The sequence below is a fragment of the Podarcis cretensis genome, assembly GCF_951804945.1.
Source record: "Podarcis cretensis genome assembly, chromosome: 17".
Classification (NCBI taxonomy): domain Eukaryota; kingdom Metazoa; phylum Chordata; class Lepidosauria; order Squamata; family Lacertidae; genus Podarcis; species Podarcis cretensis.
Genome location: NC_137187.1, coordinates 8,340,487 through 8,361,565, shown reverse-complemented (window position 1 = coordinate 8,361,565; position 21,079 = coordinate 8,340,487). Strand labels below are relative to the sequence as shown.

At 44.1% G+C, this 21,079-nt stretch overlaps 1 protein-coding gene across 1 annotated transcript in view; it reads left to right on the top strand.

Annotated features, from left to right (window-relative positions):
• RBPMS (RNA binding protein, mRNA processing factor) overlaps positions 1 to 21,079 on the top strand; it is a gene marked incomplete at its 5' end in the record, with an annotated part of 78,725 nt that overhangs the window by 35,113 nt on the left and 22,533 nt on the right. The window contains 4 exon segments of the mRNA XM_079959917.1: positions 1,551 to 1,589; positions 2,146 to 2,208; positions 13,146 to 13,299; positions 19,093 to 19,223. Coding sequence (XP_079816043.1) covers positions 1,551 to 1,589; positions 2,146 to 2,208; positions 13,146 to 13,299; positions 19,093 to 19,223 — 387 coding nt within the window.

Genomic DNA, 21,079 nt, shown 5'->3' with positions numbered 1-21,079 from the left:
ACTAGCTGCTTAAGATTTGCATCATTAGCTTTCCTAGTAAAGCTATTTGAAGATTCTCTTCCACAAGCATTCCCTTTGACCTGCTTTTGCAAATTATCATCTATGTTCCTTTTATTGCCAGCAGAGCAGGGATATAAATTTTCCTCATCTTCTACATGAAATCCTCAGACACCCGTATTTAATTGGGCAGAGTGGACACCTCTTAGACCTGGGGTAGCTAACCTTTTTTGGTCTTTTCTCTGCCTCTTACACCCACGACACACAAACCCCTATTTGATCACTCCTATTTTATACCATCCCAGAATCTGTATCATCCTTTATTTACATCTGCAAGTAGACACTAGACTTGAATGTTGATTCTCTTTTAAGGAGTTTAAAAAAAAAAATATCAAAGAACTTCTCTAAACATCCGGTGTAGTCATATAGTAAGCCTGGATTTAAGAATGCAGATATGTTATGTTTGAATGTTCCACCAACTGTGTATATATTTTTAAACCACCCTCCTTGCACATGTGATGTTGGGGCAAAGAGTTCTAGGTTCTTGTCTTCTGCCTTTTGTGCAAATTTGCCATATTCATTTGTTCCCTCAGGCATCTGATTGGTCACTGTGTTTATATGACGAGGGGGGCATTCAGATGTGTGGTGATCCCAGTTGCAGTGGAAAAGCTTGTACCCAAGCAACAAAACCACAGCCATACTGAAGTACTACTGTGAAATTCTAGATATTCACAGTTTGGATGGGTTTTACAATGCAAAGCTTCACATGTTTACTCAGAAGGAAGCCCTACTGTGCTTAGAATCGATCAATCATTTTATTTGCATGCTCCCTTTCCAAAGTTAAAACCATGCTTAAGGCAGCTTACGACATAAAAAAGTTACATAACTACAAACATAACCAAAGTAGTCATAAAGAATAAAACATCAAAAAGTACACAACCAAATTGAACAATTTCCATATAACTTGTAACAAAAGTTACAAAAATTAATATCAATAACAGCAAAAAACTCCAAATAGACTCCAAAGAGTCTGTTCAGCAGCCTCAGCTTTTGTAGCTGGAGTCAGTCCGGGCCCTGCCCTCCCAGATGAAAAAATGCCTGCAAGGCAAGAAGCAGGTCTTCCACGACTTGCAGCCAAGATGGTCTCTCAAAAGGGATTACTTCTAAGTAAGTGTGCAAAGGTTTTCAGGCCTGCTATTTTTGTTTAATTCTTCCCTCTCAAACAAGAACAGTAGGCAACATGTATTTCCAGCAAGAATAAGCACCCTTAAAAACCATGCTGTTAAGCCCACCTTTAGGAGTTGGGATAGAGAAGGAGAGTTCAGCTCCTACTGTTAATAAGACTTCTGCCTCTGAGCCAAATGAAATCTCTTGCATCTTTCCCACAAACCTTCCTCTTAAAGTTTGCTGTTTCTAAGTATAGCCAAATAACAAGTCACTCAGGGAAAAATGTACTGTATCCTGTTTTTATATACCGGTATTCACATTTATTTATCTAGCATTGATCTTAAATTTTATCTTGGCCAGATTGTAATTTTTATTTCTTCCTGCAGGGTTATGAAGGCTCTCTTATTAAACTCACATCTAAGCAGGTAAGCCGAATACACAGTGAAATCGTTAACATAAATGTCAGCAGTGTATGGTTAACGTGAGAAATTCTAAACTAAGGAGATGGTATGAAATTTTGGCACAAAGTTTCAAGCACCATAAATCTCCAGATTGTATTCAGTCTAGATTCACCTTGGCTGTCTTGTGGGCTATTAAACATTATTTGGGTTTATGTGGAGTTCAGCAAACATTTTCAAAAGCATCATACAGAAATGTTATAGAACTGCCAACAGGTTAAAGATAATAAAGTGTCTGCCTTTTAACCGAAGGAAAACTAAACCTTAATGTGTTCATTTCCTTTTAACACAAAATAGCTATAAAAAACAGGCAAGTATACCTTGTACTTCCAAGCTCACCACTTAAAACTGATAATCACCAATGTTCTGTTTGATTAATCTTTTAATTCAGTGGATTACAGTAGCTGCAGCAGTATGTAACTTTTTTATCACTGAAGTGTGAATATTCCTATCCCTGGGTTCTTTATTCATCCTTCAACAATAATTCCCCACCCCAACCTTTGATTTTCTCATTTTCTTCCAGCCTGTGGGCTTCGTTAGTTTCGACAGTCGCTCAGAAGCAGAAGCTGCTAAGAATGCTTTGAATGTGAGTATTGGTGCCATATGAAAAGCTTCTGGGTTGTGTTACAGCAGAGCTGCAGTAGCAACAGAACAGTCTGCTGGTGGAACTTCTCCCGGCCGTGTAGCACTTGAGACTGCAGATGGGGATCCTTAAATGCTCACTCATATGAAGAACAGAGCATAGGAATTTAAGAGACGGGGACGACAACAAACAAAACACGAGGCAAAGCTGTGCAGAGTATTGTTACGAAGCAGTTCCCGACATAATAAAATCGCACCACGTTTTAAAACTTGAATCGTCCAAAATTTAACAGCAGCAGCAACTATAGTGCAGGCAATCCTTAAACCCAGAGCAAGCTTAACCCAAGACCTCCAAATACTGGGAGGAAACGATGTGTTTTAATTAGGTGATGGAAGCCCATCAAGGATGTGGACATCTGTACCACAGTTGTTAGAATGATTGGACTTAGCTGAGATGGCAGAGTTGGCTGTAGCTGGCGAATTGCCTGTAGCTGGAAATAGACAATCCTTGCCATTGATGCCACCGGGGTTTTCAGTGGCACCCTGACTACATATCTGTTCTTTCAGGGAGACTGCTGCTCCACCTAGGACAGGCTGAATGCCTGGTTCCCATAACTGAGAACCACCCACCAACAGGACCAAAGCTGTCTTAGTGCTGAAACCAGGCCTTAACCGGAAAAGGGTCGAGAGAATGAGGAAGTGCTGTACATACAGGGGCCACCTCAGTTTTCAGAGGCCTCATTGTGTTGTGTGGAATGAAGCAAGCAGGCTGCAAGTGTGAGCCACAGTTGAGAAGGGATGAAGCATCACCTCAGACACTACGTTGCCAAAAACAGGAGGGAGCAGTATCCCTGAGTGTTTGCGTTTTACTTTCACCTGTGTAGATGGGGAGAAATACCGTATTTTTTGCTCTATAAGACTCACTTTTTCCCTCCTAAAAAGTAAGGGGAAATGTGTGTGCGTCTTATGGAGCGAATGCAGGCTGCACAGCTATCCCAGAAGCCAGAACAGCAAGAGGGATTGCTGCTTTCACTGCGCAGCGATCCCTCTTGCTGTTCTGCCTTCTGAGATTCAGAATATTTTTTTTCTTGTTTTCCTCCTCCAAAAACTAGGTGCGTCTTGTGGTCTGGTGCGTCTTATAGAGCGAAAAATGCGGTAGATACTGCTCCCTCCTGTTTTTCAGTTAATAGCTTAATTTTGCAAGAAAGTAGAAACTTTCCTGCATTTTGTGTTACCATCCTCTATCCATCATAGTAAAGGGGAATTTTCCTATTATTAGTCATGGATTATACAGGGCAGAAAATAGCCCTTCTATACTAGGGTTGAGGAGCAGGAATATTACCCTATTGTGTGATTTTTCTGAACGCCTTAGTCTTCCTTCAGGTGGCATTAGGTGGAGCAGATGTTCCCTTTTGTGTTCTGCCAGCTCAGATATTGTTGAGTGCAAACAAAGTTCAGCCAAGTTTAATGTACCTTTAAAATGTGTTGGAAAGACACAGGGTTTTTTTTAAAGTTCTCAGTGCAGGAGGATGGAAATTAGTTCAGAAGAGGACTAACATAGCTTAAGAACCCAATTTGTTATATCTGTAGTGAGGAGTTATCTCTCTTTATAGGAGATTTGACTGGATATCTTACGTTCACACCTTAAGTACAGAATCCTAATAAACAATTTTGGGGTTCTGTTTGCCAGTCCATATGCAAAATGTTAAACCATATCTCTAATCCCTGCTGGCAGTGCTTTTTCCCCTAGAAAAATAGGTGCCAATATTCACCATGAAGTTATCACAGTAAGTGTCACACTTTTTAACAACAACAACAACAACAACAAAAAGGTGTACCCTTGAGTACCCCCTGGGGGAAAAAAACACTGCCTGGAGGTATTTTGCCTGAAATTTACAGTCTTTTGACTGTACATGCAGTCCTGTACAGTGAATTCTTCACCTGAGTAAGCAGGCAGGGATATGTCGATCTTGATTTCAGATGGCTCTGAATTAGTCTGTCTGCAGGTTTGCATAACTAAAGGTGCATGCATCGTGCATTGAACAGAAACAAATATCTTTAAAAGCAACACGAACCTTTCAGTCTGCATACGTCATGCAAACTAAGTAAGCTTCCATGCGTTTCCTTTTATTTTATTACGTAATTCTACATCTGCTATTTGTGAAATAGTTGCAAACCATTCTGCAAAGCAGAAGAACCCCAAGCCCATCTCCATTGCAAGTCTGCTATAGCGGTTAAGAGTGTTGGACTAGGACCTGGGTCCTAGACATGGGTTCAGCTTCCTGCTCAGCCATGAAGCTCACTAGGTGATCTTGAGCTGTCACCTTCTCTTAGCGTAACCTACCTCACAGGGCTTTGTGAGGATAAAATGTGACAGGAGAGAGCCTTGTTTTCTTTAGTACAACCAACTCCCTCTGATGACGGCTCTCCATGTCTGTCTCTCTGCAGCCTCTCTGGCCCTTCGTCCAATGCACTCTTTCCTGTCTCTCTCTTTTCTACCTCACCTCCTCCCAGGCTGACACTCAGGTTATTCATGGTGATGACCAGGGATTTTTTTCAGCTGGAACTCACAGGAACTCTGTTCTGGCACCTCTCAGGTGGCACCATTGCCATTATAAGAGAACAAGGGAGGTGTTCTGGCACCTCTTTTTCTGGAAAAATAGCACTGGTGAGGACTCACCAACGCAAGTATACTACTAGCTTGCCCATGCTCTTGAGTTTGATAGAGGAGCCCTTCTCGGCCTCCCAACTGTAGTGGAAGCTCAGTTGATGGAGACTAGAGAAAGCTGTGCTTTTGTTCTAGAAAAGAAGCTGCTGGTACTGTGTATCCTTGAGTACCCCCAGAAAAAAAGCATTGAGAGAAGGGAACTTGCTCTGTGTCCACACCTACATTGTGGAACTCTGCTTGGTGAGGTTTGTCAGGCCCTCTGTTATTTTTGTGCTTGTTTAGGCTAGCTTTTTTCTGATAGGTCAGATTTTTATTTCTTGGTTTTGTTTAACTGATGTACCTGTCTCTGTCTTAAGCATATTATATTGTTTTATAGCTGAATTTAATAGTTGTTAGTTGCATTGAGTGGTGCCATGAGCGCTGAAATTATAAGGAAAGGCCTTCCTTCCCTTATTATAAGGAAAGGCGGCAAAAAATTCTACGATCTCTGCTGCAGGTACCCAACTGTGTCCCCAACTCCATACTTCTGTTAGAAGCTGGTGAATGCCCAATTTCAACTAAAGCATGGTGGGCTGCCCTAAAACATTGGCTCAGGATTTCAGTGTTTGATCTAGGGAAGGGTTTGTAGCAACACCTGACCAATGAGGAATTTGTCAGCAAATGGCAGAAAACCATGGCTAAAAAAGCCACCTCTATTGGTCTGTCAACCCCCCACCAACTGTATTACCTGGGTTATGAAGGCGCCCAAAAGATGTTAAAGCAAAGATTATGGGATAATTCACATAGTGACTTGTGATCTCGATCACACTGTAGTCCGCTGGCAGTAGGAGTACAATATGGGCATGTCTTTAAGTTAACATCTTACATTAAAGACCCGACAATACCCAACTTTCAAAGGCTTTTCACCAAAGCCAGACTAAACATCTTTCCTTCTGCAGTGTTGGATAGCAGGTTGAGAGGAGTTCCCTACTCAAGACACTGATTCTATAAAACATATTTTGCTGCACTGTGCGAAATACGAACAAGCCAGGGCTGAACTGATACTAACCTTCCTGGTACCTTTCCCGGGAAAATCAGAGGCTCACTATGTAAGGTTCCTATTGGAAGACCGGACAAATGCTAGAACATTAGCAGTGGCAAAGTTTTTATCGGTGGTTGCAAGAACCAATGATCCCTAAATTCTGAACAAAATGCTTGTTTAACCTGGAGGTAGGCTGTATGAATTGTGTATTTCTTTGTAACGATTTGTTGGGTCTCTGGACCGTAATAAAGGTGGATGATGATAAGGAAAGGCTGCTGAATCAGGCCAGTGGTCCCATCTAGTCCAGCAACCAGGGGCCACTGGCCAGATGTCCATGGGGAACTGCAAGCTGGACCCAAGCGCAGCAGCACTCCCCTCCTGCAGTCTCTTGCAACTGGTGGACTAGTTATATATAGCCATTGGAGTTTGTAGCCATTGTTGGCTTCATGAACTTGTGTAATCCTCCTTTAAGCCTTCCAAGTTGGTGGCCATCACTGCCTCTCACGAGGGCAAAGGACTAGGACAGGGGTCAGCAAACTTTTTCAGCAGCGGCCCAGTTCACTGTCCCTCAGACCTTGTGGGGGGCTGGACTACATTTTGAAGAAAAAATGAACAAATTCCTATGCCCCACAAATACCCCAGAGATGCATTTTAAATAAAAGGACACATTCTACAGTGGTGGCCCGCAAGACGAATGAATGCCTCGCAAGACGAAAAACCCGCTAGACGAAAGGGTTTTCCGTTTTGGAGGTGCTTCGCAAAACAAATTTCCTATGGGCTTGCTTCGCAAGACGAAAATGTCTTGCGAGTTTTTCCGACTTTTTCCCCCTTCCCCCCCTTTTTTTAAGCCGCTAAGCCGCTTATCTGCTTATCCGCTAAGACGCTAAAAGCCGCTAAGCCGCTAATAGCGCTAATCCGCTAAGCCGTCAATGGGCTTGCTTCGCAAGACGAAAAAACCGCTAGACGAAGAGAATCGCGGAACGGATTCTTTTCGTCTTGCGAGGCACCACTGTACTCATGTAAAAACATGCTGATTCCCGGACCGTCCGCGGGCCGGATTTAGAAGGTGATTGGGCCGGATCCAGCCCCCGGGCCTTAGTTTGCCTACCCATGGACTAGGTGGATAGGATGCCAATGCTAGTATAAATAAATACATTCAGTAGAAGATGGGGGATGTCTTTGCTACGTGACTGACTTCAGACCCATTGATTTTAGTAAATCTTATACATGACTAAGCTTTCTGCGGCTCAGGGTCACTGAGTGAGAAGCGCAAATGGCTTTAGTTTTGTGAAACTGCTCCAAGTTATTCGTTTAAATGTTCCTGCGTAGGCTACCTTGTAGGAATTTTGCCTGATAATGGAGTTGAAACAATGCAGCTCATTGATCTTGTCAGCCTCAGGTTATGGATGAACGCAGACAGATACCTAAAATGTAGCTGCCCTGTGTTGGGGAGGAAAACCCATCCATGCCCGATGTGTCAGATGTGAAGATAATCTCTTGGTGTCGTTGCTGTCAAGTGATGACAAGTCATATGTGAGTTCTCTCTACACATTGGCAATCCTTTAAGTTGTACCCAGTACTCAGGAAAGCAGTAATAAAGAAGTGTGTCTCCAGGCATATGAGGAATGAGTTTCCCTCAAAACTGATCACCCCCAGCAACACCTTGTTACTGGGGAGAAGCATTCCTGAAGAGTAGAATGCCTTCTCTCCGACACTGATTTTTGTTCATTTTAAAGTACTGATTCTTTGTCTTGTGTGGGGTGGGAGGGGAGTTAGCTGCCGGGAAATATGTTCTGTGTGTACAGAGTTAACCTCATTATTGATGACCCTCAAGAGCAAAAATATCTTGAGTGCAGGGAACAATTTTTCAGACTAGGAGAAAAAGCATGCAGCAAGTACTCTGGTTCCCTAGTCTGTTTTCCTGTCTTCATTTTTTATGTACAATGTCTTCTTGGCTCTGCTAATCTTCGGGGATAAGAGTGAAGCAGAGCAGGATACAAACTGCCTTATATGGTGCTGATACTAAAGATGTTTTAGGAATGTGACTTGTTCTAAAGCCTATGGCCCCAGTTTTTGCTGCCAAACAAATTAGGTCATTTAAACTTCTGAGGTTTTAAAAGGACGTTGGAACTTTAATTTGGAACAAGAAACTGATGTTTTTTTTTGTTGAATGGCTCAGACTCCCAGGGAGTCTAGGTTTGTAATTTTTTGTCAAGCTTCTTGACTCTTACTTGCTGGTGCAAGGTTTTTTTCCCCTGGTTTAAAGTGAACAGGGAAACTTTTAAGGCAGGGGTCAGCAAACCTTTTCAGCAGGGGGCAGGTCCACTGTCCCTCAGACCTTGTGGGGGAGCTGGACTGTATTTTGAAAAAATAATAATGAACGAATTCCTATGCCCCACAAATAACCCAGAGATGCATTTTAAATAAAAGGACAGATTCTACTCATGTAAAAACACAGATTCCCACACTGTCTGCGGGCCGGATTTAGAAGGCGATTAGGCCGAATCCAGCCCCCGGGCCTTAGTTTGCCCACCCATGTTTTAAGGCCTGCTAAAAAACAGATAACGTATTTTTCGCTCTATAAGACGCACCAGACCACAAGACGCACCTAGTTTTTGGAGAAGGAAAACAAGAAAAAAAATATTCTGAATCTCAGAAGCCAGAACAGCAAGAGGGATTGCTGTGCAGTGAAAGCAGCAATCCCTCTTGCTGTTCTGGCTTCTGGGATAGCTGCGCAGCCTGCATTCGCTCCATAAGACACACACACATTTCCCCTTACTTTTTAGGAGGGAAAAAGTGAGTCTTATAGAGCAAAAAATATGGTACGTACTTCAGTTTGCATTAAAATAATACTGGTCCTAGAATGCAACACATGTGAGCCTCACACTTCACTGGGCATGAACAATGCATCTTGAGGTAAGGTGAAGTTGTACTGTGAAAAGTTAATGTTCCATCATAGTTGGCTCAGGCATATTTTCCATGACGGAAGGGTTGCCACATTCAGCCAAATCAAGAAGCAACCACGCTTTTCCTTGGACTGTACCATTTCACATTGTTATGTATGAATGCTTCCTTGTGGTGGTGGTGAGCTCTCTAGAAAATCAGCACATCTCTCTGGGCTGATAGCCACTGGATTGAGAGGTGAGGCAGTGACGCCCACTTCTCCAGCCTGCTTTGGGATCTATTGCCCCTGGACTCCTCCCTCCCAGATCTCCATTGGTGACCATTCCATGTGTTAATGTATGTAATTTGATTGTACTTGTTGCCATCTTCTTTCTGTGGCATCTGTCACCTTGAACCTTTTCAGAAGCAGGACCCAGGGTCCTCCTTAAACAGCGCACAGTAGGACCACCTTTTAATCCCAAACTGCCACATGGGACACATTTCAAGCCCACGTTTCTGTTGTAAACATTGTCTGGAACTCTGTCTTCAGGAGAGGAAGCAGCTGTGGAGAGACAGTTCCAGGGGGAAAGTGTTGTCGCCTTCTCTCATTCGCAATTTCTGCCCTCCTGGTGTTGCTTTTCAATACTTTTAAAGGCTGAAGCTGATGTTAATCTGTATTGTAGAATTAATTAGCTAGTGCCCCGGGTGACGTCTCCAGAGGGGCGCCATTGAGGCTTCTGGCCTATGTGTGTTTGTACTCAAATGCGCATGGGTGGGTGTGCGCCAAACTGGGTCTTTGATCCAGGTGAAATAAAGCCTAGTTTTGCCCCTTGCTGAATGCCAAGAGAGAGTTGAGCAATATGTTGCTAGATGTTGCCTCATTATAGCTAATTAGAGGGTACCAACAGGGTAGTCTGCAAGAAGATCAAACCTCTCCATTCTTAAGGAAATCAGCCCTGAGTGCTCACTGGAAGGACAGATCCTGAAGCTGAGGCTCCAATACTTTGGCCACCTCATGAGAAGAGAAGACTCCCTGGAAAAGACCCTGATGTTGGGAAAGATGGAGGGCACAAGGAGAAGGGGACGACAGAGGACGAGATGGTTGGATAGTGTTCTCAAAGCTACCAGCATGAGTCTGACCAAACTGCGGGAGGCAGTGGAAGACAAGAGTGCCTGGTGTGTTCTGGTCCATGGGGTCACGAAGAGTCGGACACGACTAAACGACTAAACAACAACAAAACAGGGTAGTCTTTTTAATGGGTTATTGGGTTTTAGACCCAACATAAAATCTCATTTAGCAGTACACATGCAAGGAGGAGCTCTGTCCTTGGACATCCCATGGTCCTCACATGCATTGTCACATGCAGCCATAATCTCAGAATTGAGTCACTGTTTGTCCATACAGCCACAGCATTGCTTAGTCCTGACTGGGAGCATCTGTCTGTGGTAGAGGTCTTGGAGATGCCTGGGAATGGACCTGCAAACTTGGCATGCAAAGCATTGCTTTACCATGGAGATATGGCCCCTCCCTATGTTGCCCTCCTTGGCACAAGACTTTGGAAGCATCTCTTGCTGGGACAGTCAGCTCTGCAAATCTATTATTGTAGGGATAGTTCTCTTTCAGGTGGGTAAACCTGTATCTGACCTGTATGCCTGCAAGTGGTGAAATCACATGATTGAATTCTGTACGCTATTTAAAAAATGCCTTTGGTGGGAGTTGGGTGTGGGGTTGTATTTTAAATCACACTAAGCGTCTGCCTCACTGTTGTAGTTATGATTTATTCATTAGGGACCCTTCACTATCTATTACTACAATGGGCAGATTGGGTTCAGAGGTTTCCAGAATCTGGGGTACTGATACATGGGATTTCCATACTGAGCTTTGGTGGCTGAACTGTTCCTGCCTCTTTTCCTCCGTTCAGCCTAATGGAACACCAAAGCTTACAGCTGCTTCTTTTTTTCCACAACCTTAATGGACTCTTTATTTCTGTCTGTAGCTTATTTCAAGAATTTGCAAGCCCAGCTAACATAATTGTGTGTGCTTTTAATTAAAAATGAGAGTGAAGATGTCAAGCTTTATTTATTGCCTCATCCCATAAGTTTTCTCTCAATATTTAATTTCCCAGAGTCTGTCTCCCTAAAGATTCACATTTTCATAGGCCTTGTTTATCTTCTCCCACTTCTCTTGTTGTTAATTGAATTCATGAAATCAGTCTTATCCACCCACACCAAGTTGCAGTGTTCTGTTGGCAATGCTGTAGTGATGCATAGAAAAATTAGGTTCAAACAGTAGTGTCCTGTTTCTAGGACCAACAAAAATAAAATTTGGAAAGCATAGGGTGTGTCATTTCCTTCTGAGTCTTATGTTTGGGGCAGTCATACAGAGAACAGCTTGCAGCTCTGATTCTATCCTGGGCAGCACACCATATGGAGGTGCACTTATTTTTATTTTTTTTGTCAATGCACTAAACAAACAATTAGTTCATCTCCAGTTTTAATAAACATTCAGAACTTAAGAGTTTAATTGGACTTGCCGTGGAATGTTCACATGAGTCTCCATGCATGTGTGCATATGCAGATACGTTTTCCATATGGGAAATTTAAGAAGTGGCATCTTAGAACTCAAAAGTGCATTGCTGAAAGAGGTTTAACACTTACGTAAATTTCCTAGAACCTAGTTTTGTGACGTGGACTGCAAATTCCAGGTTACCTAATGGGAGGAAGCCTTAACAGTTATAGCCATGATTGAAGTTTGGCTATGATTATAAGCACCTGAGCTGTGAGCAAATAACTCCCTGGTTCAAATCATACTGATCACGAACTCTTGTTTTTGACACCTGCAGTGCAGGCAAGTCCCCATTTACACAGGGGTTGCGTTCCGAGGCACTGTGCATATTGGTGGGACATGCATAAGCATGCCCTGTTCTGCCCTGCACCCTTCTGGAGCGAAAAATGGTGCATGCATCAATGGACATGTGTGCCTTTAACACGCCAAATGTGGAGTTGCCTGTATAGGATAGCAGTGCTTATAGGGTATTGGACAGACTTATGAAATGATTATTGAATTATTGTTGTCATCCCCCGCTCAGAGTGGCTGGGGAAACTCAGCCAGATGAATGGAGTATAAATATTATCATTATCATTGTTCTGTTGAAACCTACTTCCTCAAAAGACTAGAAGTGTCTTTCCCCAATATTTTATTGAAAGGCTCCATAGGAAAATATTGTACATCTTCATTATGGATCTTTATATATTTTCCTGATGGGTAGCATAAATGATTGTCTCTCTGCATTTGTATACCCTTTTAGACAGGGAGAAAAGTTGGTCTTGATCTCTGATAGGCTGACACGTCTTAATTTCTTCAGCCTTTTTGTAATGGACTTGTTCCTAGGCCATCTACGCCCGTAAATTTCTCGTGAATCATTTTGTCACAATTCTCCTTGGAATTGTGGCGGGTTAAACTGAAGAAATGCTGCTTCTTAACCGAATCATTTTCGCTGGTGAAGTTTCTCTTACGGAGCCTTTTGAATGCATCATCCCACCCCATTCTGTCGTATGCCTATTTAAGGCAGTGGCTTTGGGTTTGCATTTCTCAGGAGGATGTTATGCAGACTTGGCACCATGTTTGAGGGTGCCCTGGGCAAAGTGCCCTGGTACACACACACCCCAGTAAAACTTATCAGGTGGTGGGCCAGGAACATTTTGTTCTTTTTTTATATAAAAAGCTTCTTTTACTAGGGCAGACTGCGAAGTGGCGTGCTGGCTGAAGCTGCCCACCGCTTCCACTTTCCCGGAATACTTCTGGGTCCTGCTATGTCATGCCTGGTGCTGATCTCAGACCTGATGCCACGCTCCTCTTTCTGGATTTATTTGCTTTGTATGATGCTGCTTCTATTGTATTCTCATGCCGTATGCAGTCTTGTCTGTTACTTTTCAATTTTTTTTGCGTATAATATTTTATTCAAACATTTTCACAATAACATTCAAATCAAATACCGTATTTTTCCGTGTATAAGACTAGGTTTCCCCCCTAAAAAAATAATGTCCAAAATTTGGGGGCGTCTTATACATGGGGGCCATCTCTCCCCATTTTCTTAAATCAGAGGCCCCCAAAATAGGGGGCGTCTTATACATGGGGGCGTCTTATAGCTGGAAAAATACGGCAACTGCATTGTTTCATAAGCTGGCTTTCTTCCCTCCACTCTACATTGTTTTTACTCACACCTTTTCCGCCGCATTATGTCTTTTATCTATTACAAAAGGTTTCTCTATTACAGATAAGTCTTCTCCGTTACTTTCAGTGCAACTTGCCCACCGGGATATCGCTGCAGGAAGAACTAACTCTCGTTCTTTCTCTTTCTGCAAAAAGGGAATCCGCTTTGACCCAGAAATTCCCCAGACGCTCCGGCTAGAGTTCGCCAAGGCCAACACGAAGATGGCCAAGAGCAAATTAGTGGGGACACCAAATCCAAGCACTCCTGCCACCCCCAACACTTTACCTCAGTTCATTACCAGGGAGCCGTGTAAGTATGTGAGTGTGTGTGTCTGTGCTTCACCATAAAAGAGCAAGCAGTGGTACGTGCCTTGGATAGGAATGCTCGACTTGTCTGCAAATTCCTATATGACCTGTCCTGATCTCCACCTCCTGGACTAATGTGTGGATTGGAGCGTAGCAGTTCTTTGGATTTTGCAGTTTTCCCCTGTGGCGAAACAGGAAGTGCCTGTGCTGCCCACCTCTGGTATTGGAATCAACTTTGAGTGAGATCTTGCCCCAAATTGGTGCCAATTCTGGCAGCAGGCAGGATACTCTTGGGAACTTCCGCCACCCAAGGCAGCGGCCTCACCCTGCCTAAAGGCTGTTCTGGCCCTGCACTTCTCTGAATTTTTGGCAAATTTAGCTACAATATTTAGGGAGCATTTTTTAGGGTACTGTGGCAACAGTCTCTGTCTTAGAATGTTGGCTATAAAGTGGAGACAGGGGAAATTTCAAGCAAAGCAAAAGGAGTGTGCAGGTGTGTGAGTTTTGAGCCCCTTCTCCCCAAAGAATGCTCCCCCTCCCCTTCTCCCAAGTTGCTTTCCCCCCATGCCAGACCCGAAGGCTTTGAAATCAGGACTCCATAGGGATGATCTGGAAGGTGGAACGTATTTGAACTTCCAAAACGCTTTTGATAAAAGTGCCTTGCCATGGACTCCTGAAGACATTTGGCAGTCATGGAATAAGAGAGCAGATCCACATAAGGCAAAGTCATTGATAATAGGAAGCAGAGGGCAGAATTTTATGTACAGTTGTCTTAGTGTGTGTGTGGGGGGGGGAATAAGCAGTGAGATCCCCCCCAAGCATGTTAACTGGCACTATTTAACTTGTTCATGAATGATCTGGAGTTGGGGCAGCAGTGAAGTTGGCAGATGGACACCAAATTATTGAACATCTGGCAAAGCCTGAGTGTGTCTTAAAATTAGGCAAATGGGTAACCAAATGTCAAATGAGAATTTAGTGAAAGTAATAAGTGATGCATATTGCAAAAAAACAAAATACAAAGAAACTTTTCTGTCTGAAACCTATTATTTCTACTTTTCCACTTCAACCGGCAGCAGAGTTGCACTCAGTGCAGGCCAGTGTCATTCCCGTTTTCCACAAAATGGCCCCAGGAGAATGGAATACTGTTGCTCCCATTGAGCCATTTTGCGTCAAAAGGTTTGGGCTATTCTGCTGTTTCTCCTTATTTACACATGAGTCATTTCCTGAATATCTTGGGAGCACTCCATCTATTCAGAAACATCTAACCATCTAACATCTAATAGCCAAATTTGCTATTAGATAAACTCACGGTGCGTATCACGTGTGTCATCCCATTTGTGCCTTGGCTTGCTCTTTGCTGGAATACGACTGTCACGACTACGTGACAGACCTGATGTCCTCATTTTCGAGAGCGCAAGGTAAAACTGCCTGAGAGGGAAAAGCAACATAAATGTGTAACATAATTTTGTATTTTATTTTCTCTATACGTTTGCTAGAATCATGAAAAAGTAGCTTGAATAAGCATAGGAAACGGAACACGTTTGGGATTCCCAATTTTGGAAAAGACTGGTCCAGTTCATTTGTCACATTAAACTGTAGTTTACAGCAAACCATGGTTTAATGTGAACGAGCATTATGTGAACAACCCAAAGCAAACTGGTTACTGCTTGTGGCATGTTTCAAGGAGGCAAACTATGAGCCCAGGCTTGGACAACATGTCTTCCAGACAGGCTTGTTTTGTGCCCTGTGTGGAGCATGCACTGGGAAGCTGCTTGGTTACAGGGGTCAGCAGACTTTTTCAGCAGGGGGCCGGTCCACTGTCCCTCAGGCCTTGTGGGGGGCCGGACTATATTTTGAAAAAATAATAATGAACGAATTCCTATGCCCCACAAATAACCCAGAGATGCATTTTAAATAAAAGGACACATTCTACTCACATAAAAATACACTGATTCCTGAACTGTCTGTGGGCTGGATTTAGAAGGCAATTGGGCCAGATCCGGCCCCTGGGCCTTAGTTTGCCTACCCATGCATTAAACCTTGGGTTGTTTTAGGCTATGGTTTGATGTGATATGCAGTTCACCCCTGTATATCTCAAAGATTGAGCAAATGGTCATCACTGTAACACTTTGGCTCATGTTGTGTATGCTTGGATGCTTGTTCATTTTTGGCCCCAGTATTGTTCCTGGTTCAACAGAGGTTTGCAGTACATTTTAATACTTGAAGAACCTGCAAAATCAGTTTTACTGGAGACAATGGTAGGATGAAGAAAAACAACAACAACAGCACACACATGTAGACACCACTACCAATAATGATTGTCTTCAACTCTCTTTAGAATAGTTGTCAGTCTCCCAGAGTATTCATGTGGTGTGACATTATTACACCGGATGTGTCATATTGCTCATAGAGGGGTAGTTTTGTAGCTGAGCCAGTGCGACTTTTTGTTGTTTTGCCTGGCTCAACCCTTTGTTTCCCATTATACATTTCACATATTGGGAAATGGCCCCTGGGACGCCCAACGATGATAGCATTCCATCTGAACACGTGACACTTCATAGTCCCTGACCCCAAGGAGCTTGCAACCGAAATGTCAACAGAGAGAAGAGAACAGGGAGAGGATGAAATTCCAGAGGCGAAAAGGGAGTATGTGTGGCTGCAAGTGCCCTTTCTGCAAGTTCCAGCAGAGCAGCTTCCGAAAAGTGGGGCCCAGGTTACATGGCAGCGTCCCTTAGTGTTGCATTCTTGCTAAACTCCTCCTGGCTCACATATTTCGGGGAAGGTTCTGGAGCTCTTGCATGTATTTATAGGCTTGTTGCTCTCTGCTCGAGAATGACCACAAAGCTTAGGAATGAATGGCGGAAGGGAACGTTGTTAGCATTAGCCCTTGCCAACTTTTCACTGTTTATCTTGCTTTTAAAACCAACAGGACAAACACTTAATCTCTGCTGTAATTAAAGTGCATCCCTGTCAGCTCCCACTGGGGCTTTGCTTGGATGTTCTCTGCCATGGTGTCTTGCGGGTGGAAAAAGAGGATTTCTTTAAATCTGAGGGTAGTGCAGATGGCTCAAGACTCCTTCAGTGAGATTCCAACCTTCCCTGATAATAATAATAATAATAATAATAATAATAATAATAATAATTTATTATTTATACCCCGCCCATCTGGCTGGGCCTCCCCAGCCACTCTGGGCGGCTTCCATAAAAACAAAAAATACAGTAAAATATCACACGTTAAAAACTTCCCTAAACAGGGCTGCCTTAAGATGTCTTCTGAATGTCAGGTAGTTGTTTATTGCTTTGACATCTGATGGGAGGGCGTTCCACAGGGCGGGCGCCACTACCGAGAAGGCCCTCTGCCTGGTTCCCTGTAGCTTTGCTTCTCGCAATGAGGGAACCGCCATTGCCCACCTTCTCTCATACCTGGAAGGAAGCTCAGGGGCACTTGGGCAAAGCAAATCGTGATAGGAGGAGAAGTAACAGGTTGATAGTTGCCAACTCTACCCTTGGGCAGTCAAAACAGCTGGGGAGGGGAGCAGTCCTAGCAGAGGATCACATCCTCTTCTTCTGTCCCTGAGTGGGAGTGAGGGGACAACAAGCCACCCACTTCTCCCTGACTGTTGTGGCACCAGCAGTTGGTTTTAGGGGGCTTTGTTTGGTGGTGGGAGGGGGGCAAAAAAAGAGAGGTTGAGTTGATGCTGGGCTTGTAACAAAGACCAGTTCCACTGTATTGGAAGAAATGGATCAAGCCTCTTCTAACCTCAGAAATAATTATTATTATTTATTAAATTTCCATGCCACCCATAATAACATGCACATACCCCAGGCCATGGGAGATGCAGGTGGCGCTGTGGGTTAAACCACAGAGCCTAGGACTTGCCGATCAGAACGTCGGCAGTTCGAATCCCGTGACAGGGTGAGCTCCTGTTGCTCGGTCCCTGCTCCTGCCAACCTAGCAGTTTGAAAGCACGCCAAAGTGCAAGTAGATAAATAGGTACCGCTCTGGTGGGAAGGTAAACGGCGTTTCCGTGCGCTGCTCTGGTTCGCCAGAAGCGGCTTAGTCATGCTGGTCACATGACCTGGAAGCTGTACGCCGACTCCCTCGGCTAATAAAACGAGATGAGCGCTGCAACCCCAGAGTCGGTCATGACTGGACCTAATGGTCAGAGGTCCCTTTACCTTTTTACCCCAGGCCATAGATTGTTTAATTAGACAAAGGCCCGGGAGAAGAGAAATGTATTTGCCTGATGCCTAAAGGTGTATAATGAAGGCACCAGGTGAGCCTTCCAGGGGAGAGCATTCCACAAACGGGGAGCCACTGCAGAAATGGCCCTACCTCATGTTGCCGCCCTCCAAACCTCTCATGGAGGAGGCACACATAAATCATTCTGAAATGAAGCCGATTAAGGTTGAGATGCATCTTTCCTCACTACCCACTAGATTAAGTAAAGTGGTAGCTTGTTCACAAGCTCTCAGAGAAGACAGGGAGCTGCACTCATGCAGCCCAGCATGGCATGCGGATTCTGCTGTTATGGAAACGTTTGGTTCTTGGATGTTTCATATACAGAATGGTGAGGTCTAAGCTGGCAACCGGGAAAGAGGTATTTGGCGCCCGGTGGTTGGCTCAGTGGATATTTCAGCTCTGGCATGGTGGTGCTTATGAAAAATTCAAGTTCGGTGCAAGGCATTGTTAGGGAAAAGACTGAAAATAAAAAACTGCCTGTGTGATAATTGCTATTTTAGTAGGATTGCATTTGAAGTGTGTACTTTTCAGGTGACCTATCCCAAAAGGTGATCTGGAAAAGGCACAGGAAACTGCAATGGATAATTGCACCTTTCTTTTTGCAAAGCAAGGATGGAGCTGAAATTATGAGTAGTTATCCTGGCTGCCCTAGATTCGTCTAAACTCTTCAGGGACGGGTGACTAGTGGAGATAGGGGGAAGCACTGGGTAGGAGGCCTTCATGAGTGGGGGCAAAGGAAAGAGAAGGAATGTGCTGGTATTGTAACTTAAATAAGGTACCTGAACCACTGATATGTTGTTGTACTGCTGTGAAAGGGTAGAAGAAAACCTTCATTATCATATAGACTCTTGATTTTGTTCTGTGCAGAATGGCATTCTGTGTGCCCCCTCTCCCTCCCATTCTTAAGATGACTGGATTGTTTTTAATTGGGGAGACAAATGTAGTGGGGTAGCTGAGACTAACCTCTGAGTTAGGAAGTCCTGAGTTCAAATCTTGACTATGATTGGCAGGCCAAGAACAACCTTGGCTTCACATTGTGGTTTGAAGCAAGCTATGATCCCTGGTTTAGATGTAACAGGCTACTGTGGTTTGTTGCCTAGGCTCACACCAGGGGAAGAGCGAAGCAGGAGCCACCAAGGCAACCACGGTAAACAGTTAACTATGGCTTACTATGATGTGTATCTAGATCAGGATGCAAAGTGCCACAGCCATAAGAGTTCATTCGCCCAGAGTCTGTATTCTTTCATCAGAATACTTTTGAGTGGCTCACTTTCCGCCTCTTAACAGCAGCTGTAGACTGCCTTGCATTTCTTTCTCCAGCCAACAAAACACTCAGTTTCCTTTCGGACAATAACCCTTTTCCTTAACGTAAGTTGCAAACTTTGGCGCCCTAACTCAGAGCAGAATTTTTGTACCTGCTCTTCTGATTCCATTTCCTAAGGAGAAGGCAGAGGGAGTCGGAGGGTCCTCCTTGAGCTCTGCTTGTGTTTGCCGTTTTGTTTCCTGCATTTGCTGTTTTTATAACCATGAACTCTCCTTATTCTTCTCTTGCAGATGAGCTCACAGTGCCTGCACTTTACCCCAGTAGCCCTGAAGTGTGGGCGCCGTACCCTCTCTACCCAGCGGAGTTAGCACCTGCTCTACCCCCGCCTGCTTTCACCTACCCTGCTTCACTGCATGCCCAGGTAATTTATACCAATCAGTCACACCTTCACCCACATTATACCACCTGATCCTCTCCAGTGCACCCCGAACGACTAACACCTGTCTGGCTAACAGCCACCCCAGAGAGATATTAATGATCACATCTCGATCAAGCTGACACATTCTCCTTGGGACAACTGGGGACGGAGTTAGGAAAAATTTACAACACCCCACTGCCTGATAGAACCGTGAACACCTTTCTCTCCTCGAGTAATTTCACTTCCGTTCACACAAGGCAGCGAGAAATACCTGCCGGGTCTTTGCACACATATATACCCCCTTGTATATATGGACTCTGCTTCCCAGGCTTGCCTTTGCCACAGTTTGCTTCAAAGTTCCAAGGCTAAATTGTCTTTACAACGGATAAGGGGGAGGTGTGCAAGAGCGTGTTTATGTACACGTGTGTTTCTAAAGCCAGAGAGAAGGGAGGTAGATGGAACAAAAGTCTGTCAGAGGACATGCACATGGCCTCTTAAGTCACATGGGGGAATTTGCATTGTGAGCAGTTACTGTATTTTTTGCTCTATAAGACTCACTTTTTCCCTCCTAAAAAGTAAGGGGAAATGTGTGTGCGTCTTATGGAGTGAATGCAGGCTGCGCAGCTATCCCAGAAGCCAGAACAGCAAGAGGGATTGCTGCTTTCACTGCGCAGCGATCCCTCTTGCTGTTCTGGCTTCTGAGATTCAGAATATTTTTTTTCTTGTATTCCTCCTCCAAAAACTAGGTGCGTCTTGTGGTCTGGTGCATCTTATAGAGCGAAAAATACGGTACTTCATACACGTTCTGAGCTGTAGCAAAACGAAGTTACCGAGCAAAAACTTAACTGCGATGTGCGTATGACCACTTGTAATCCAGTTGCCTGAATTGTTGTCCGTTCCCAGCGAGTCAGAGAAAATCCTGAATTGTTGCTTGGACATGATGTTGGGCTACAGAAGAGCTAATGAAGCAGCACTTAACCCAGATAATATGAGATGCTGACAATAGGCCTGTTGAGCTGGGAAGGAGCGTTCAGGCTGTTTTTCGATGCGGGTCACACTCCGTCAGGAAAAGCAGGTTTACAGCTTATTCCCTTTGATCCTGCTTTTGTTACTTGATACTCAGAGGTCATTGGCAGCAAGGAGTGCCTTTTTTCCAGCTCCATGTTGGCTAGCTGTTCTCTTTCCTAGTGGCTAAAGAAATAAGTCATGGGGCGTTCTTGCAGGCTTGGATATTGCAGTGTGCTCTATGGGGGCAACCTTTTGATAAATGTCTGAAAGTTACAGCTGCAGAAAATAGGCTCTTGTCCAGGAGTGGAGATTATTACACCCATTAAAGAGCTGCATTGGTTCTCAGTATCTGGCCCATTTCAGAGTGCCGGTACTGACCTTCTAATGCCTTAAAGAGCCTGGATTTTCAGAGGTTTGCACAGCCTGTATATCTTAAGACATGATGGGGAAACATACAGATGTGCAACTGAGATACTGCTTTGTGAACCTAGTTAGTGGAGGCGTGGGCGATGGCAGTGAGATTTAGAGTCTGCCTTGGGAGGCCTGCACGGCTGACACTGCCCTTTCCCAGCTTTTAGGAAACATGTTAAGGTCTTCCTGTTTGGGTGGCCCTTTTTGGTTCTCTGGAGTTGGAGGAAGAAGTTGCTTTTGTTTCTCTGCCGTTCTGCTTGGTTGGTTTCAGGCTCTGTTGTTGCTATGTGGTGTTCTGTGTTCACTGAAGTGATGATTTCATTGCCACTTCAAGAGGCCGACAGGGCTGATTAAGCAGAGTATACATTTTTAAATATATCTCTGTGCCAAGAGCTTTGAATTTTATTGCATGGTTTCACCCAGTCAGAAATCTAGGAAGG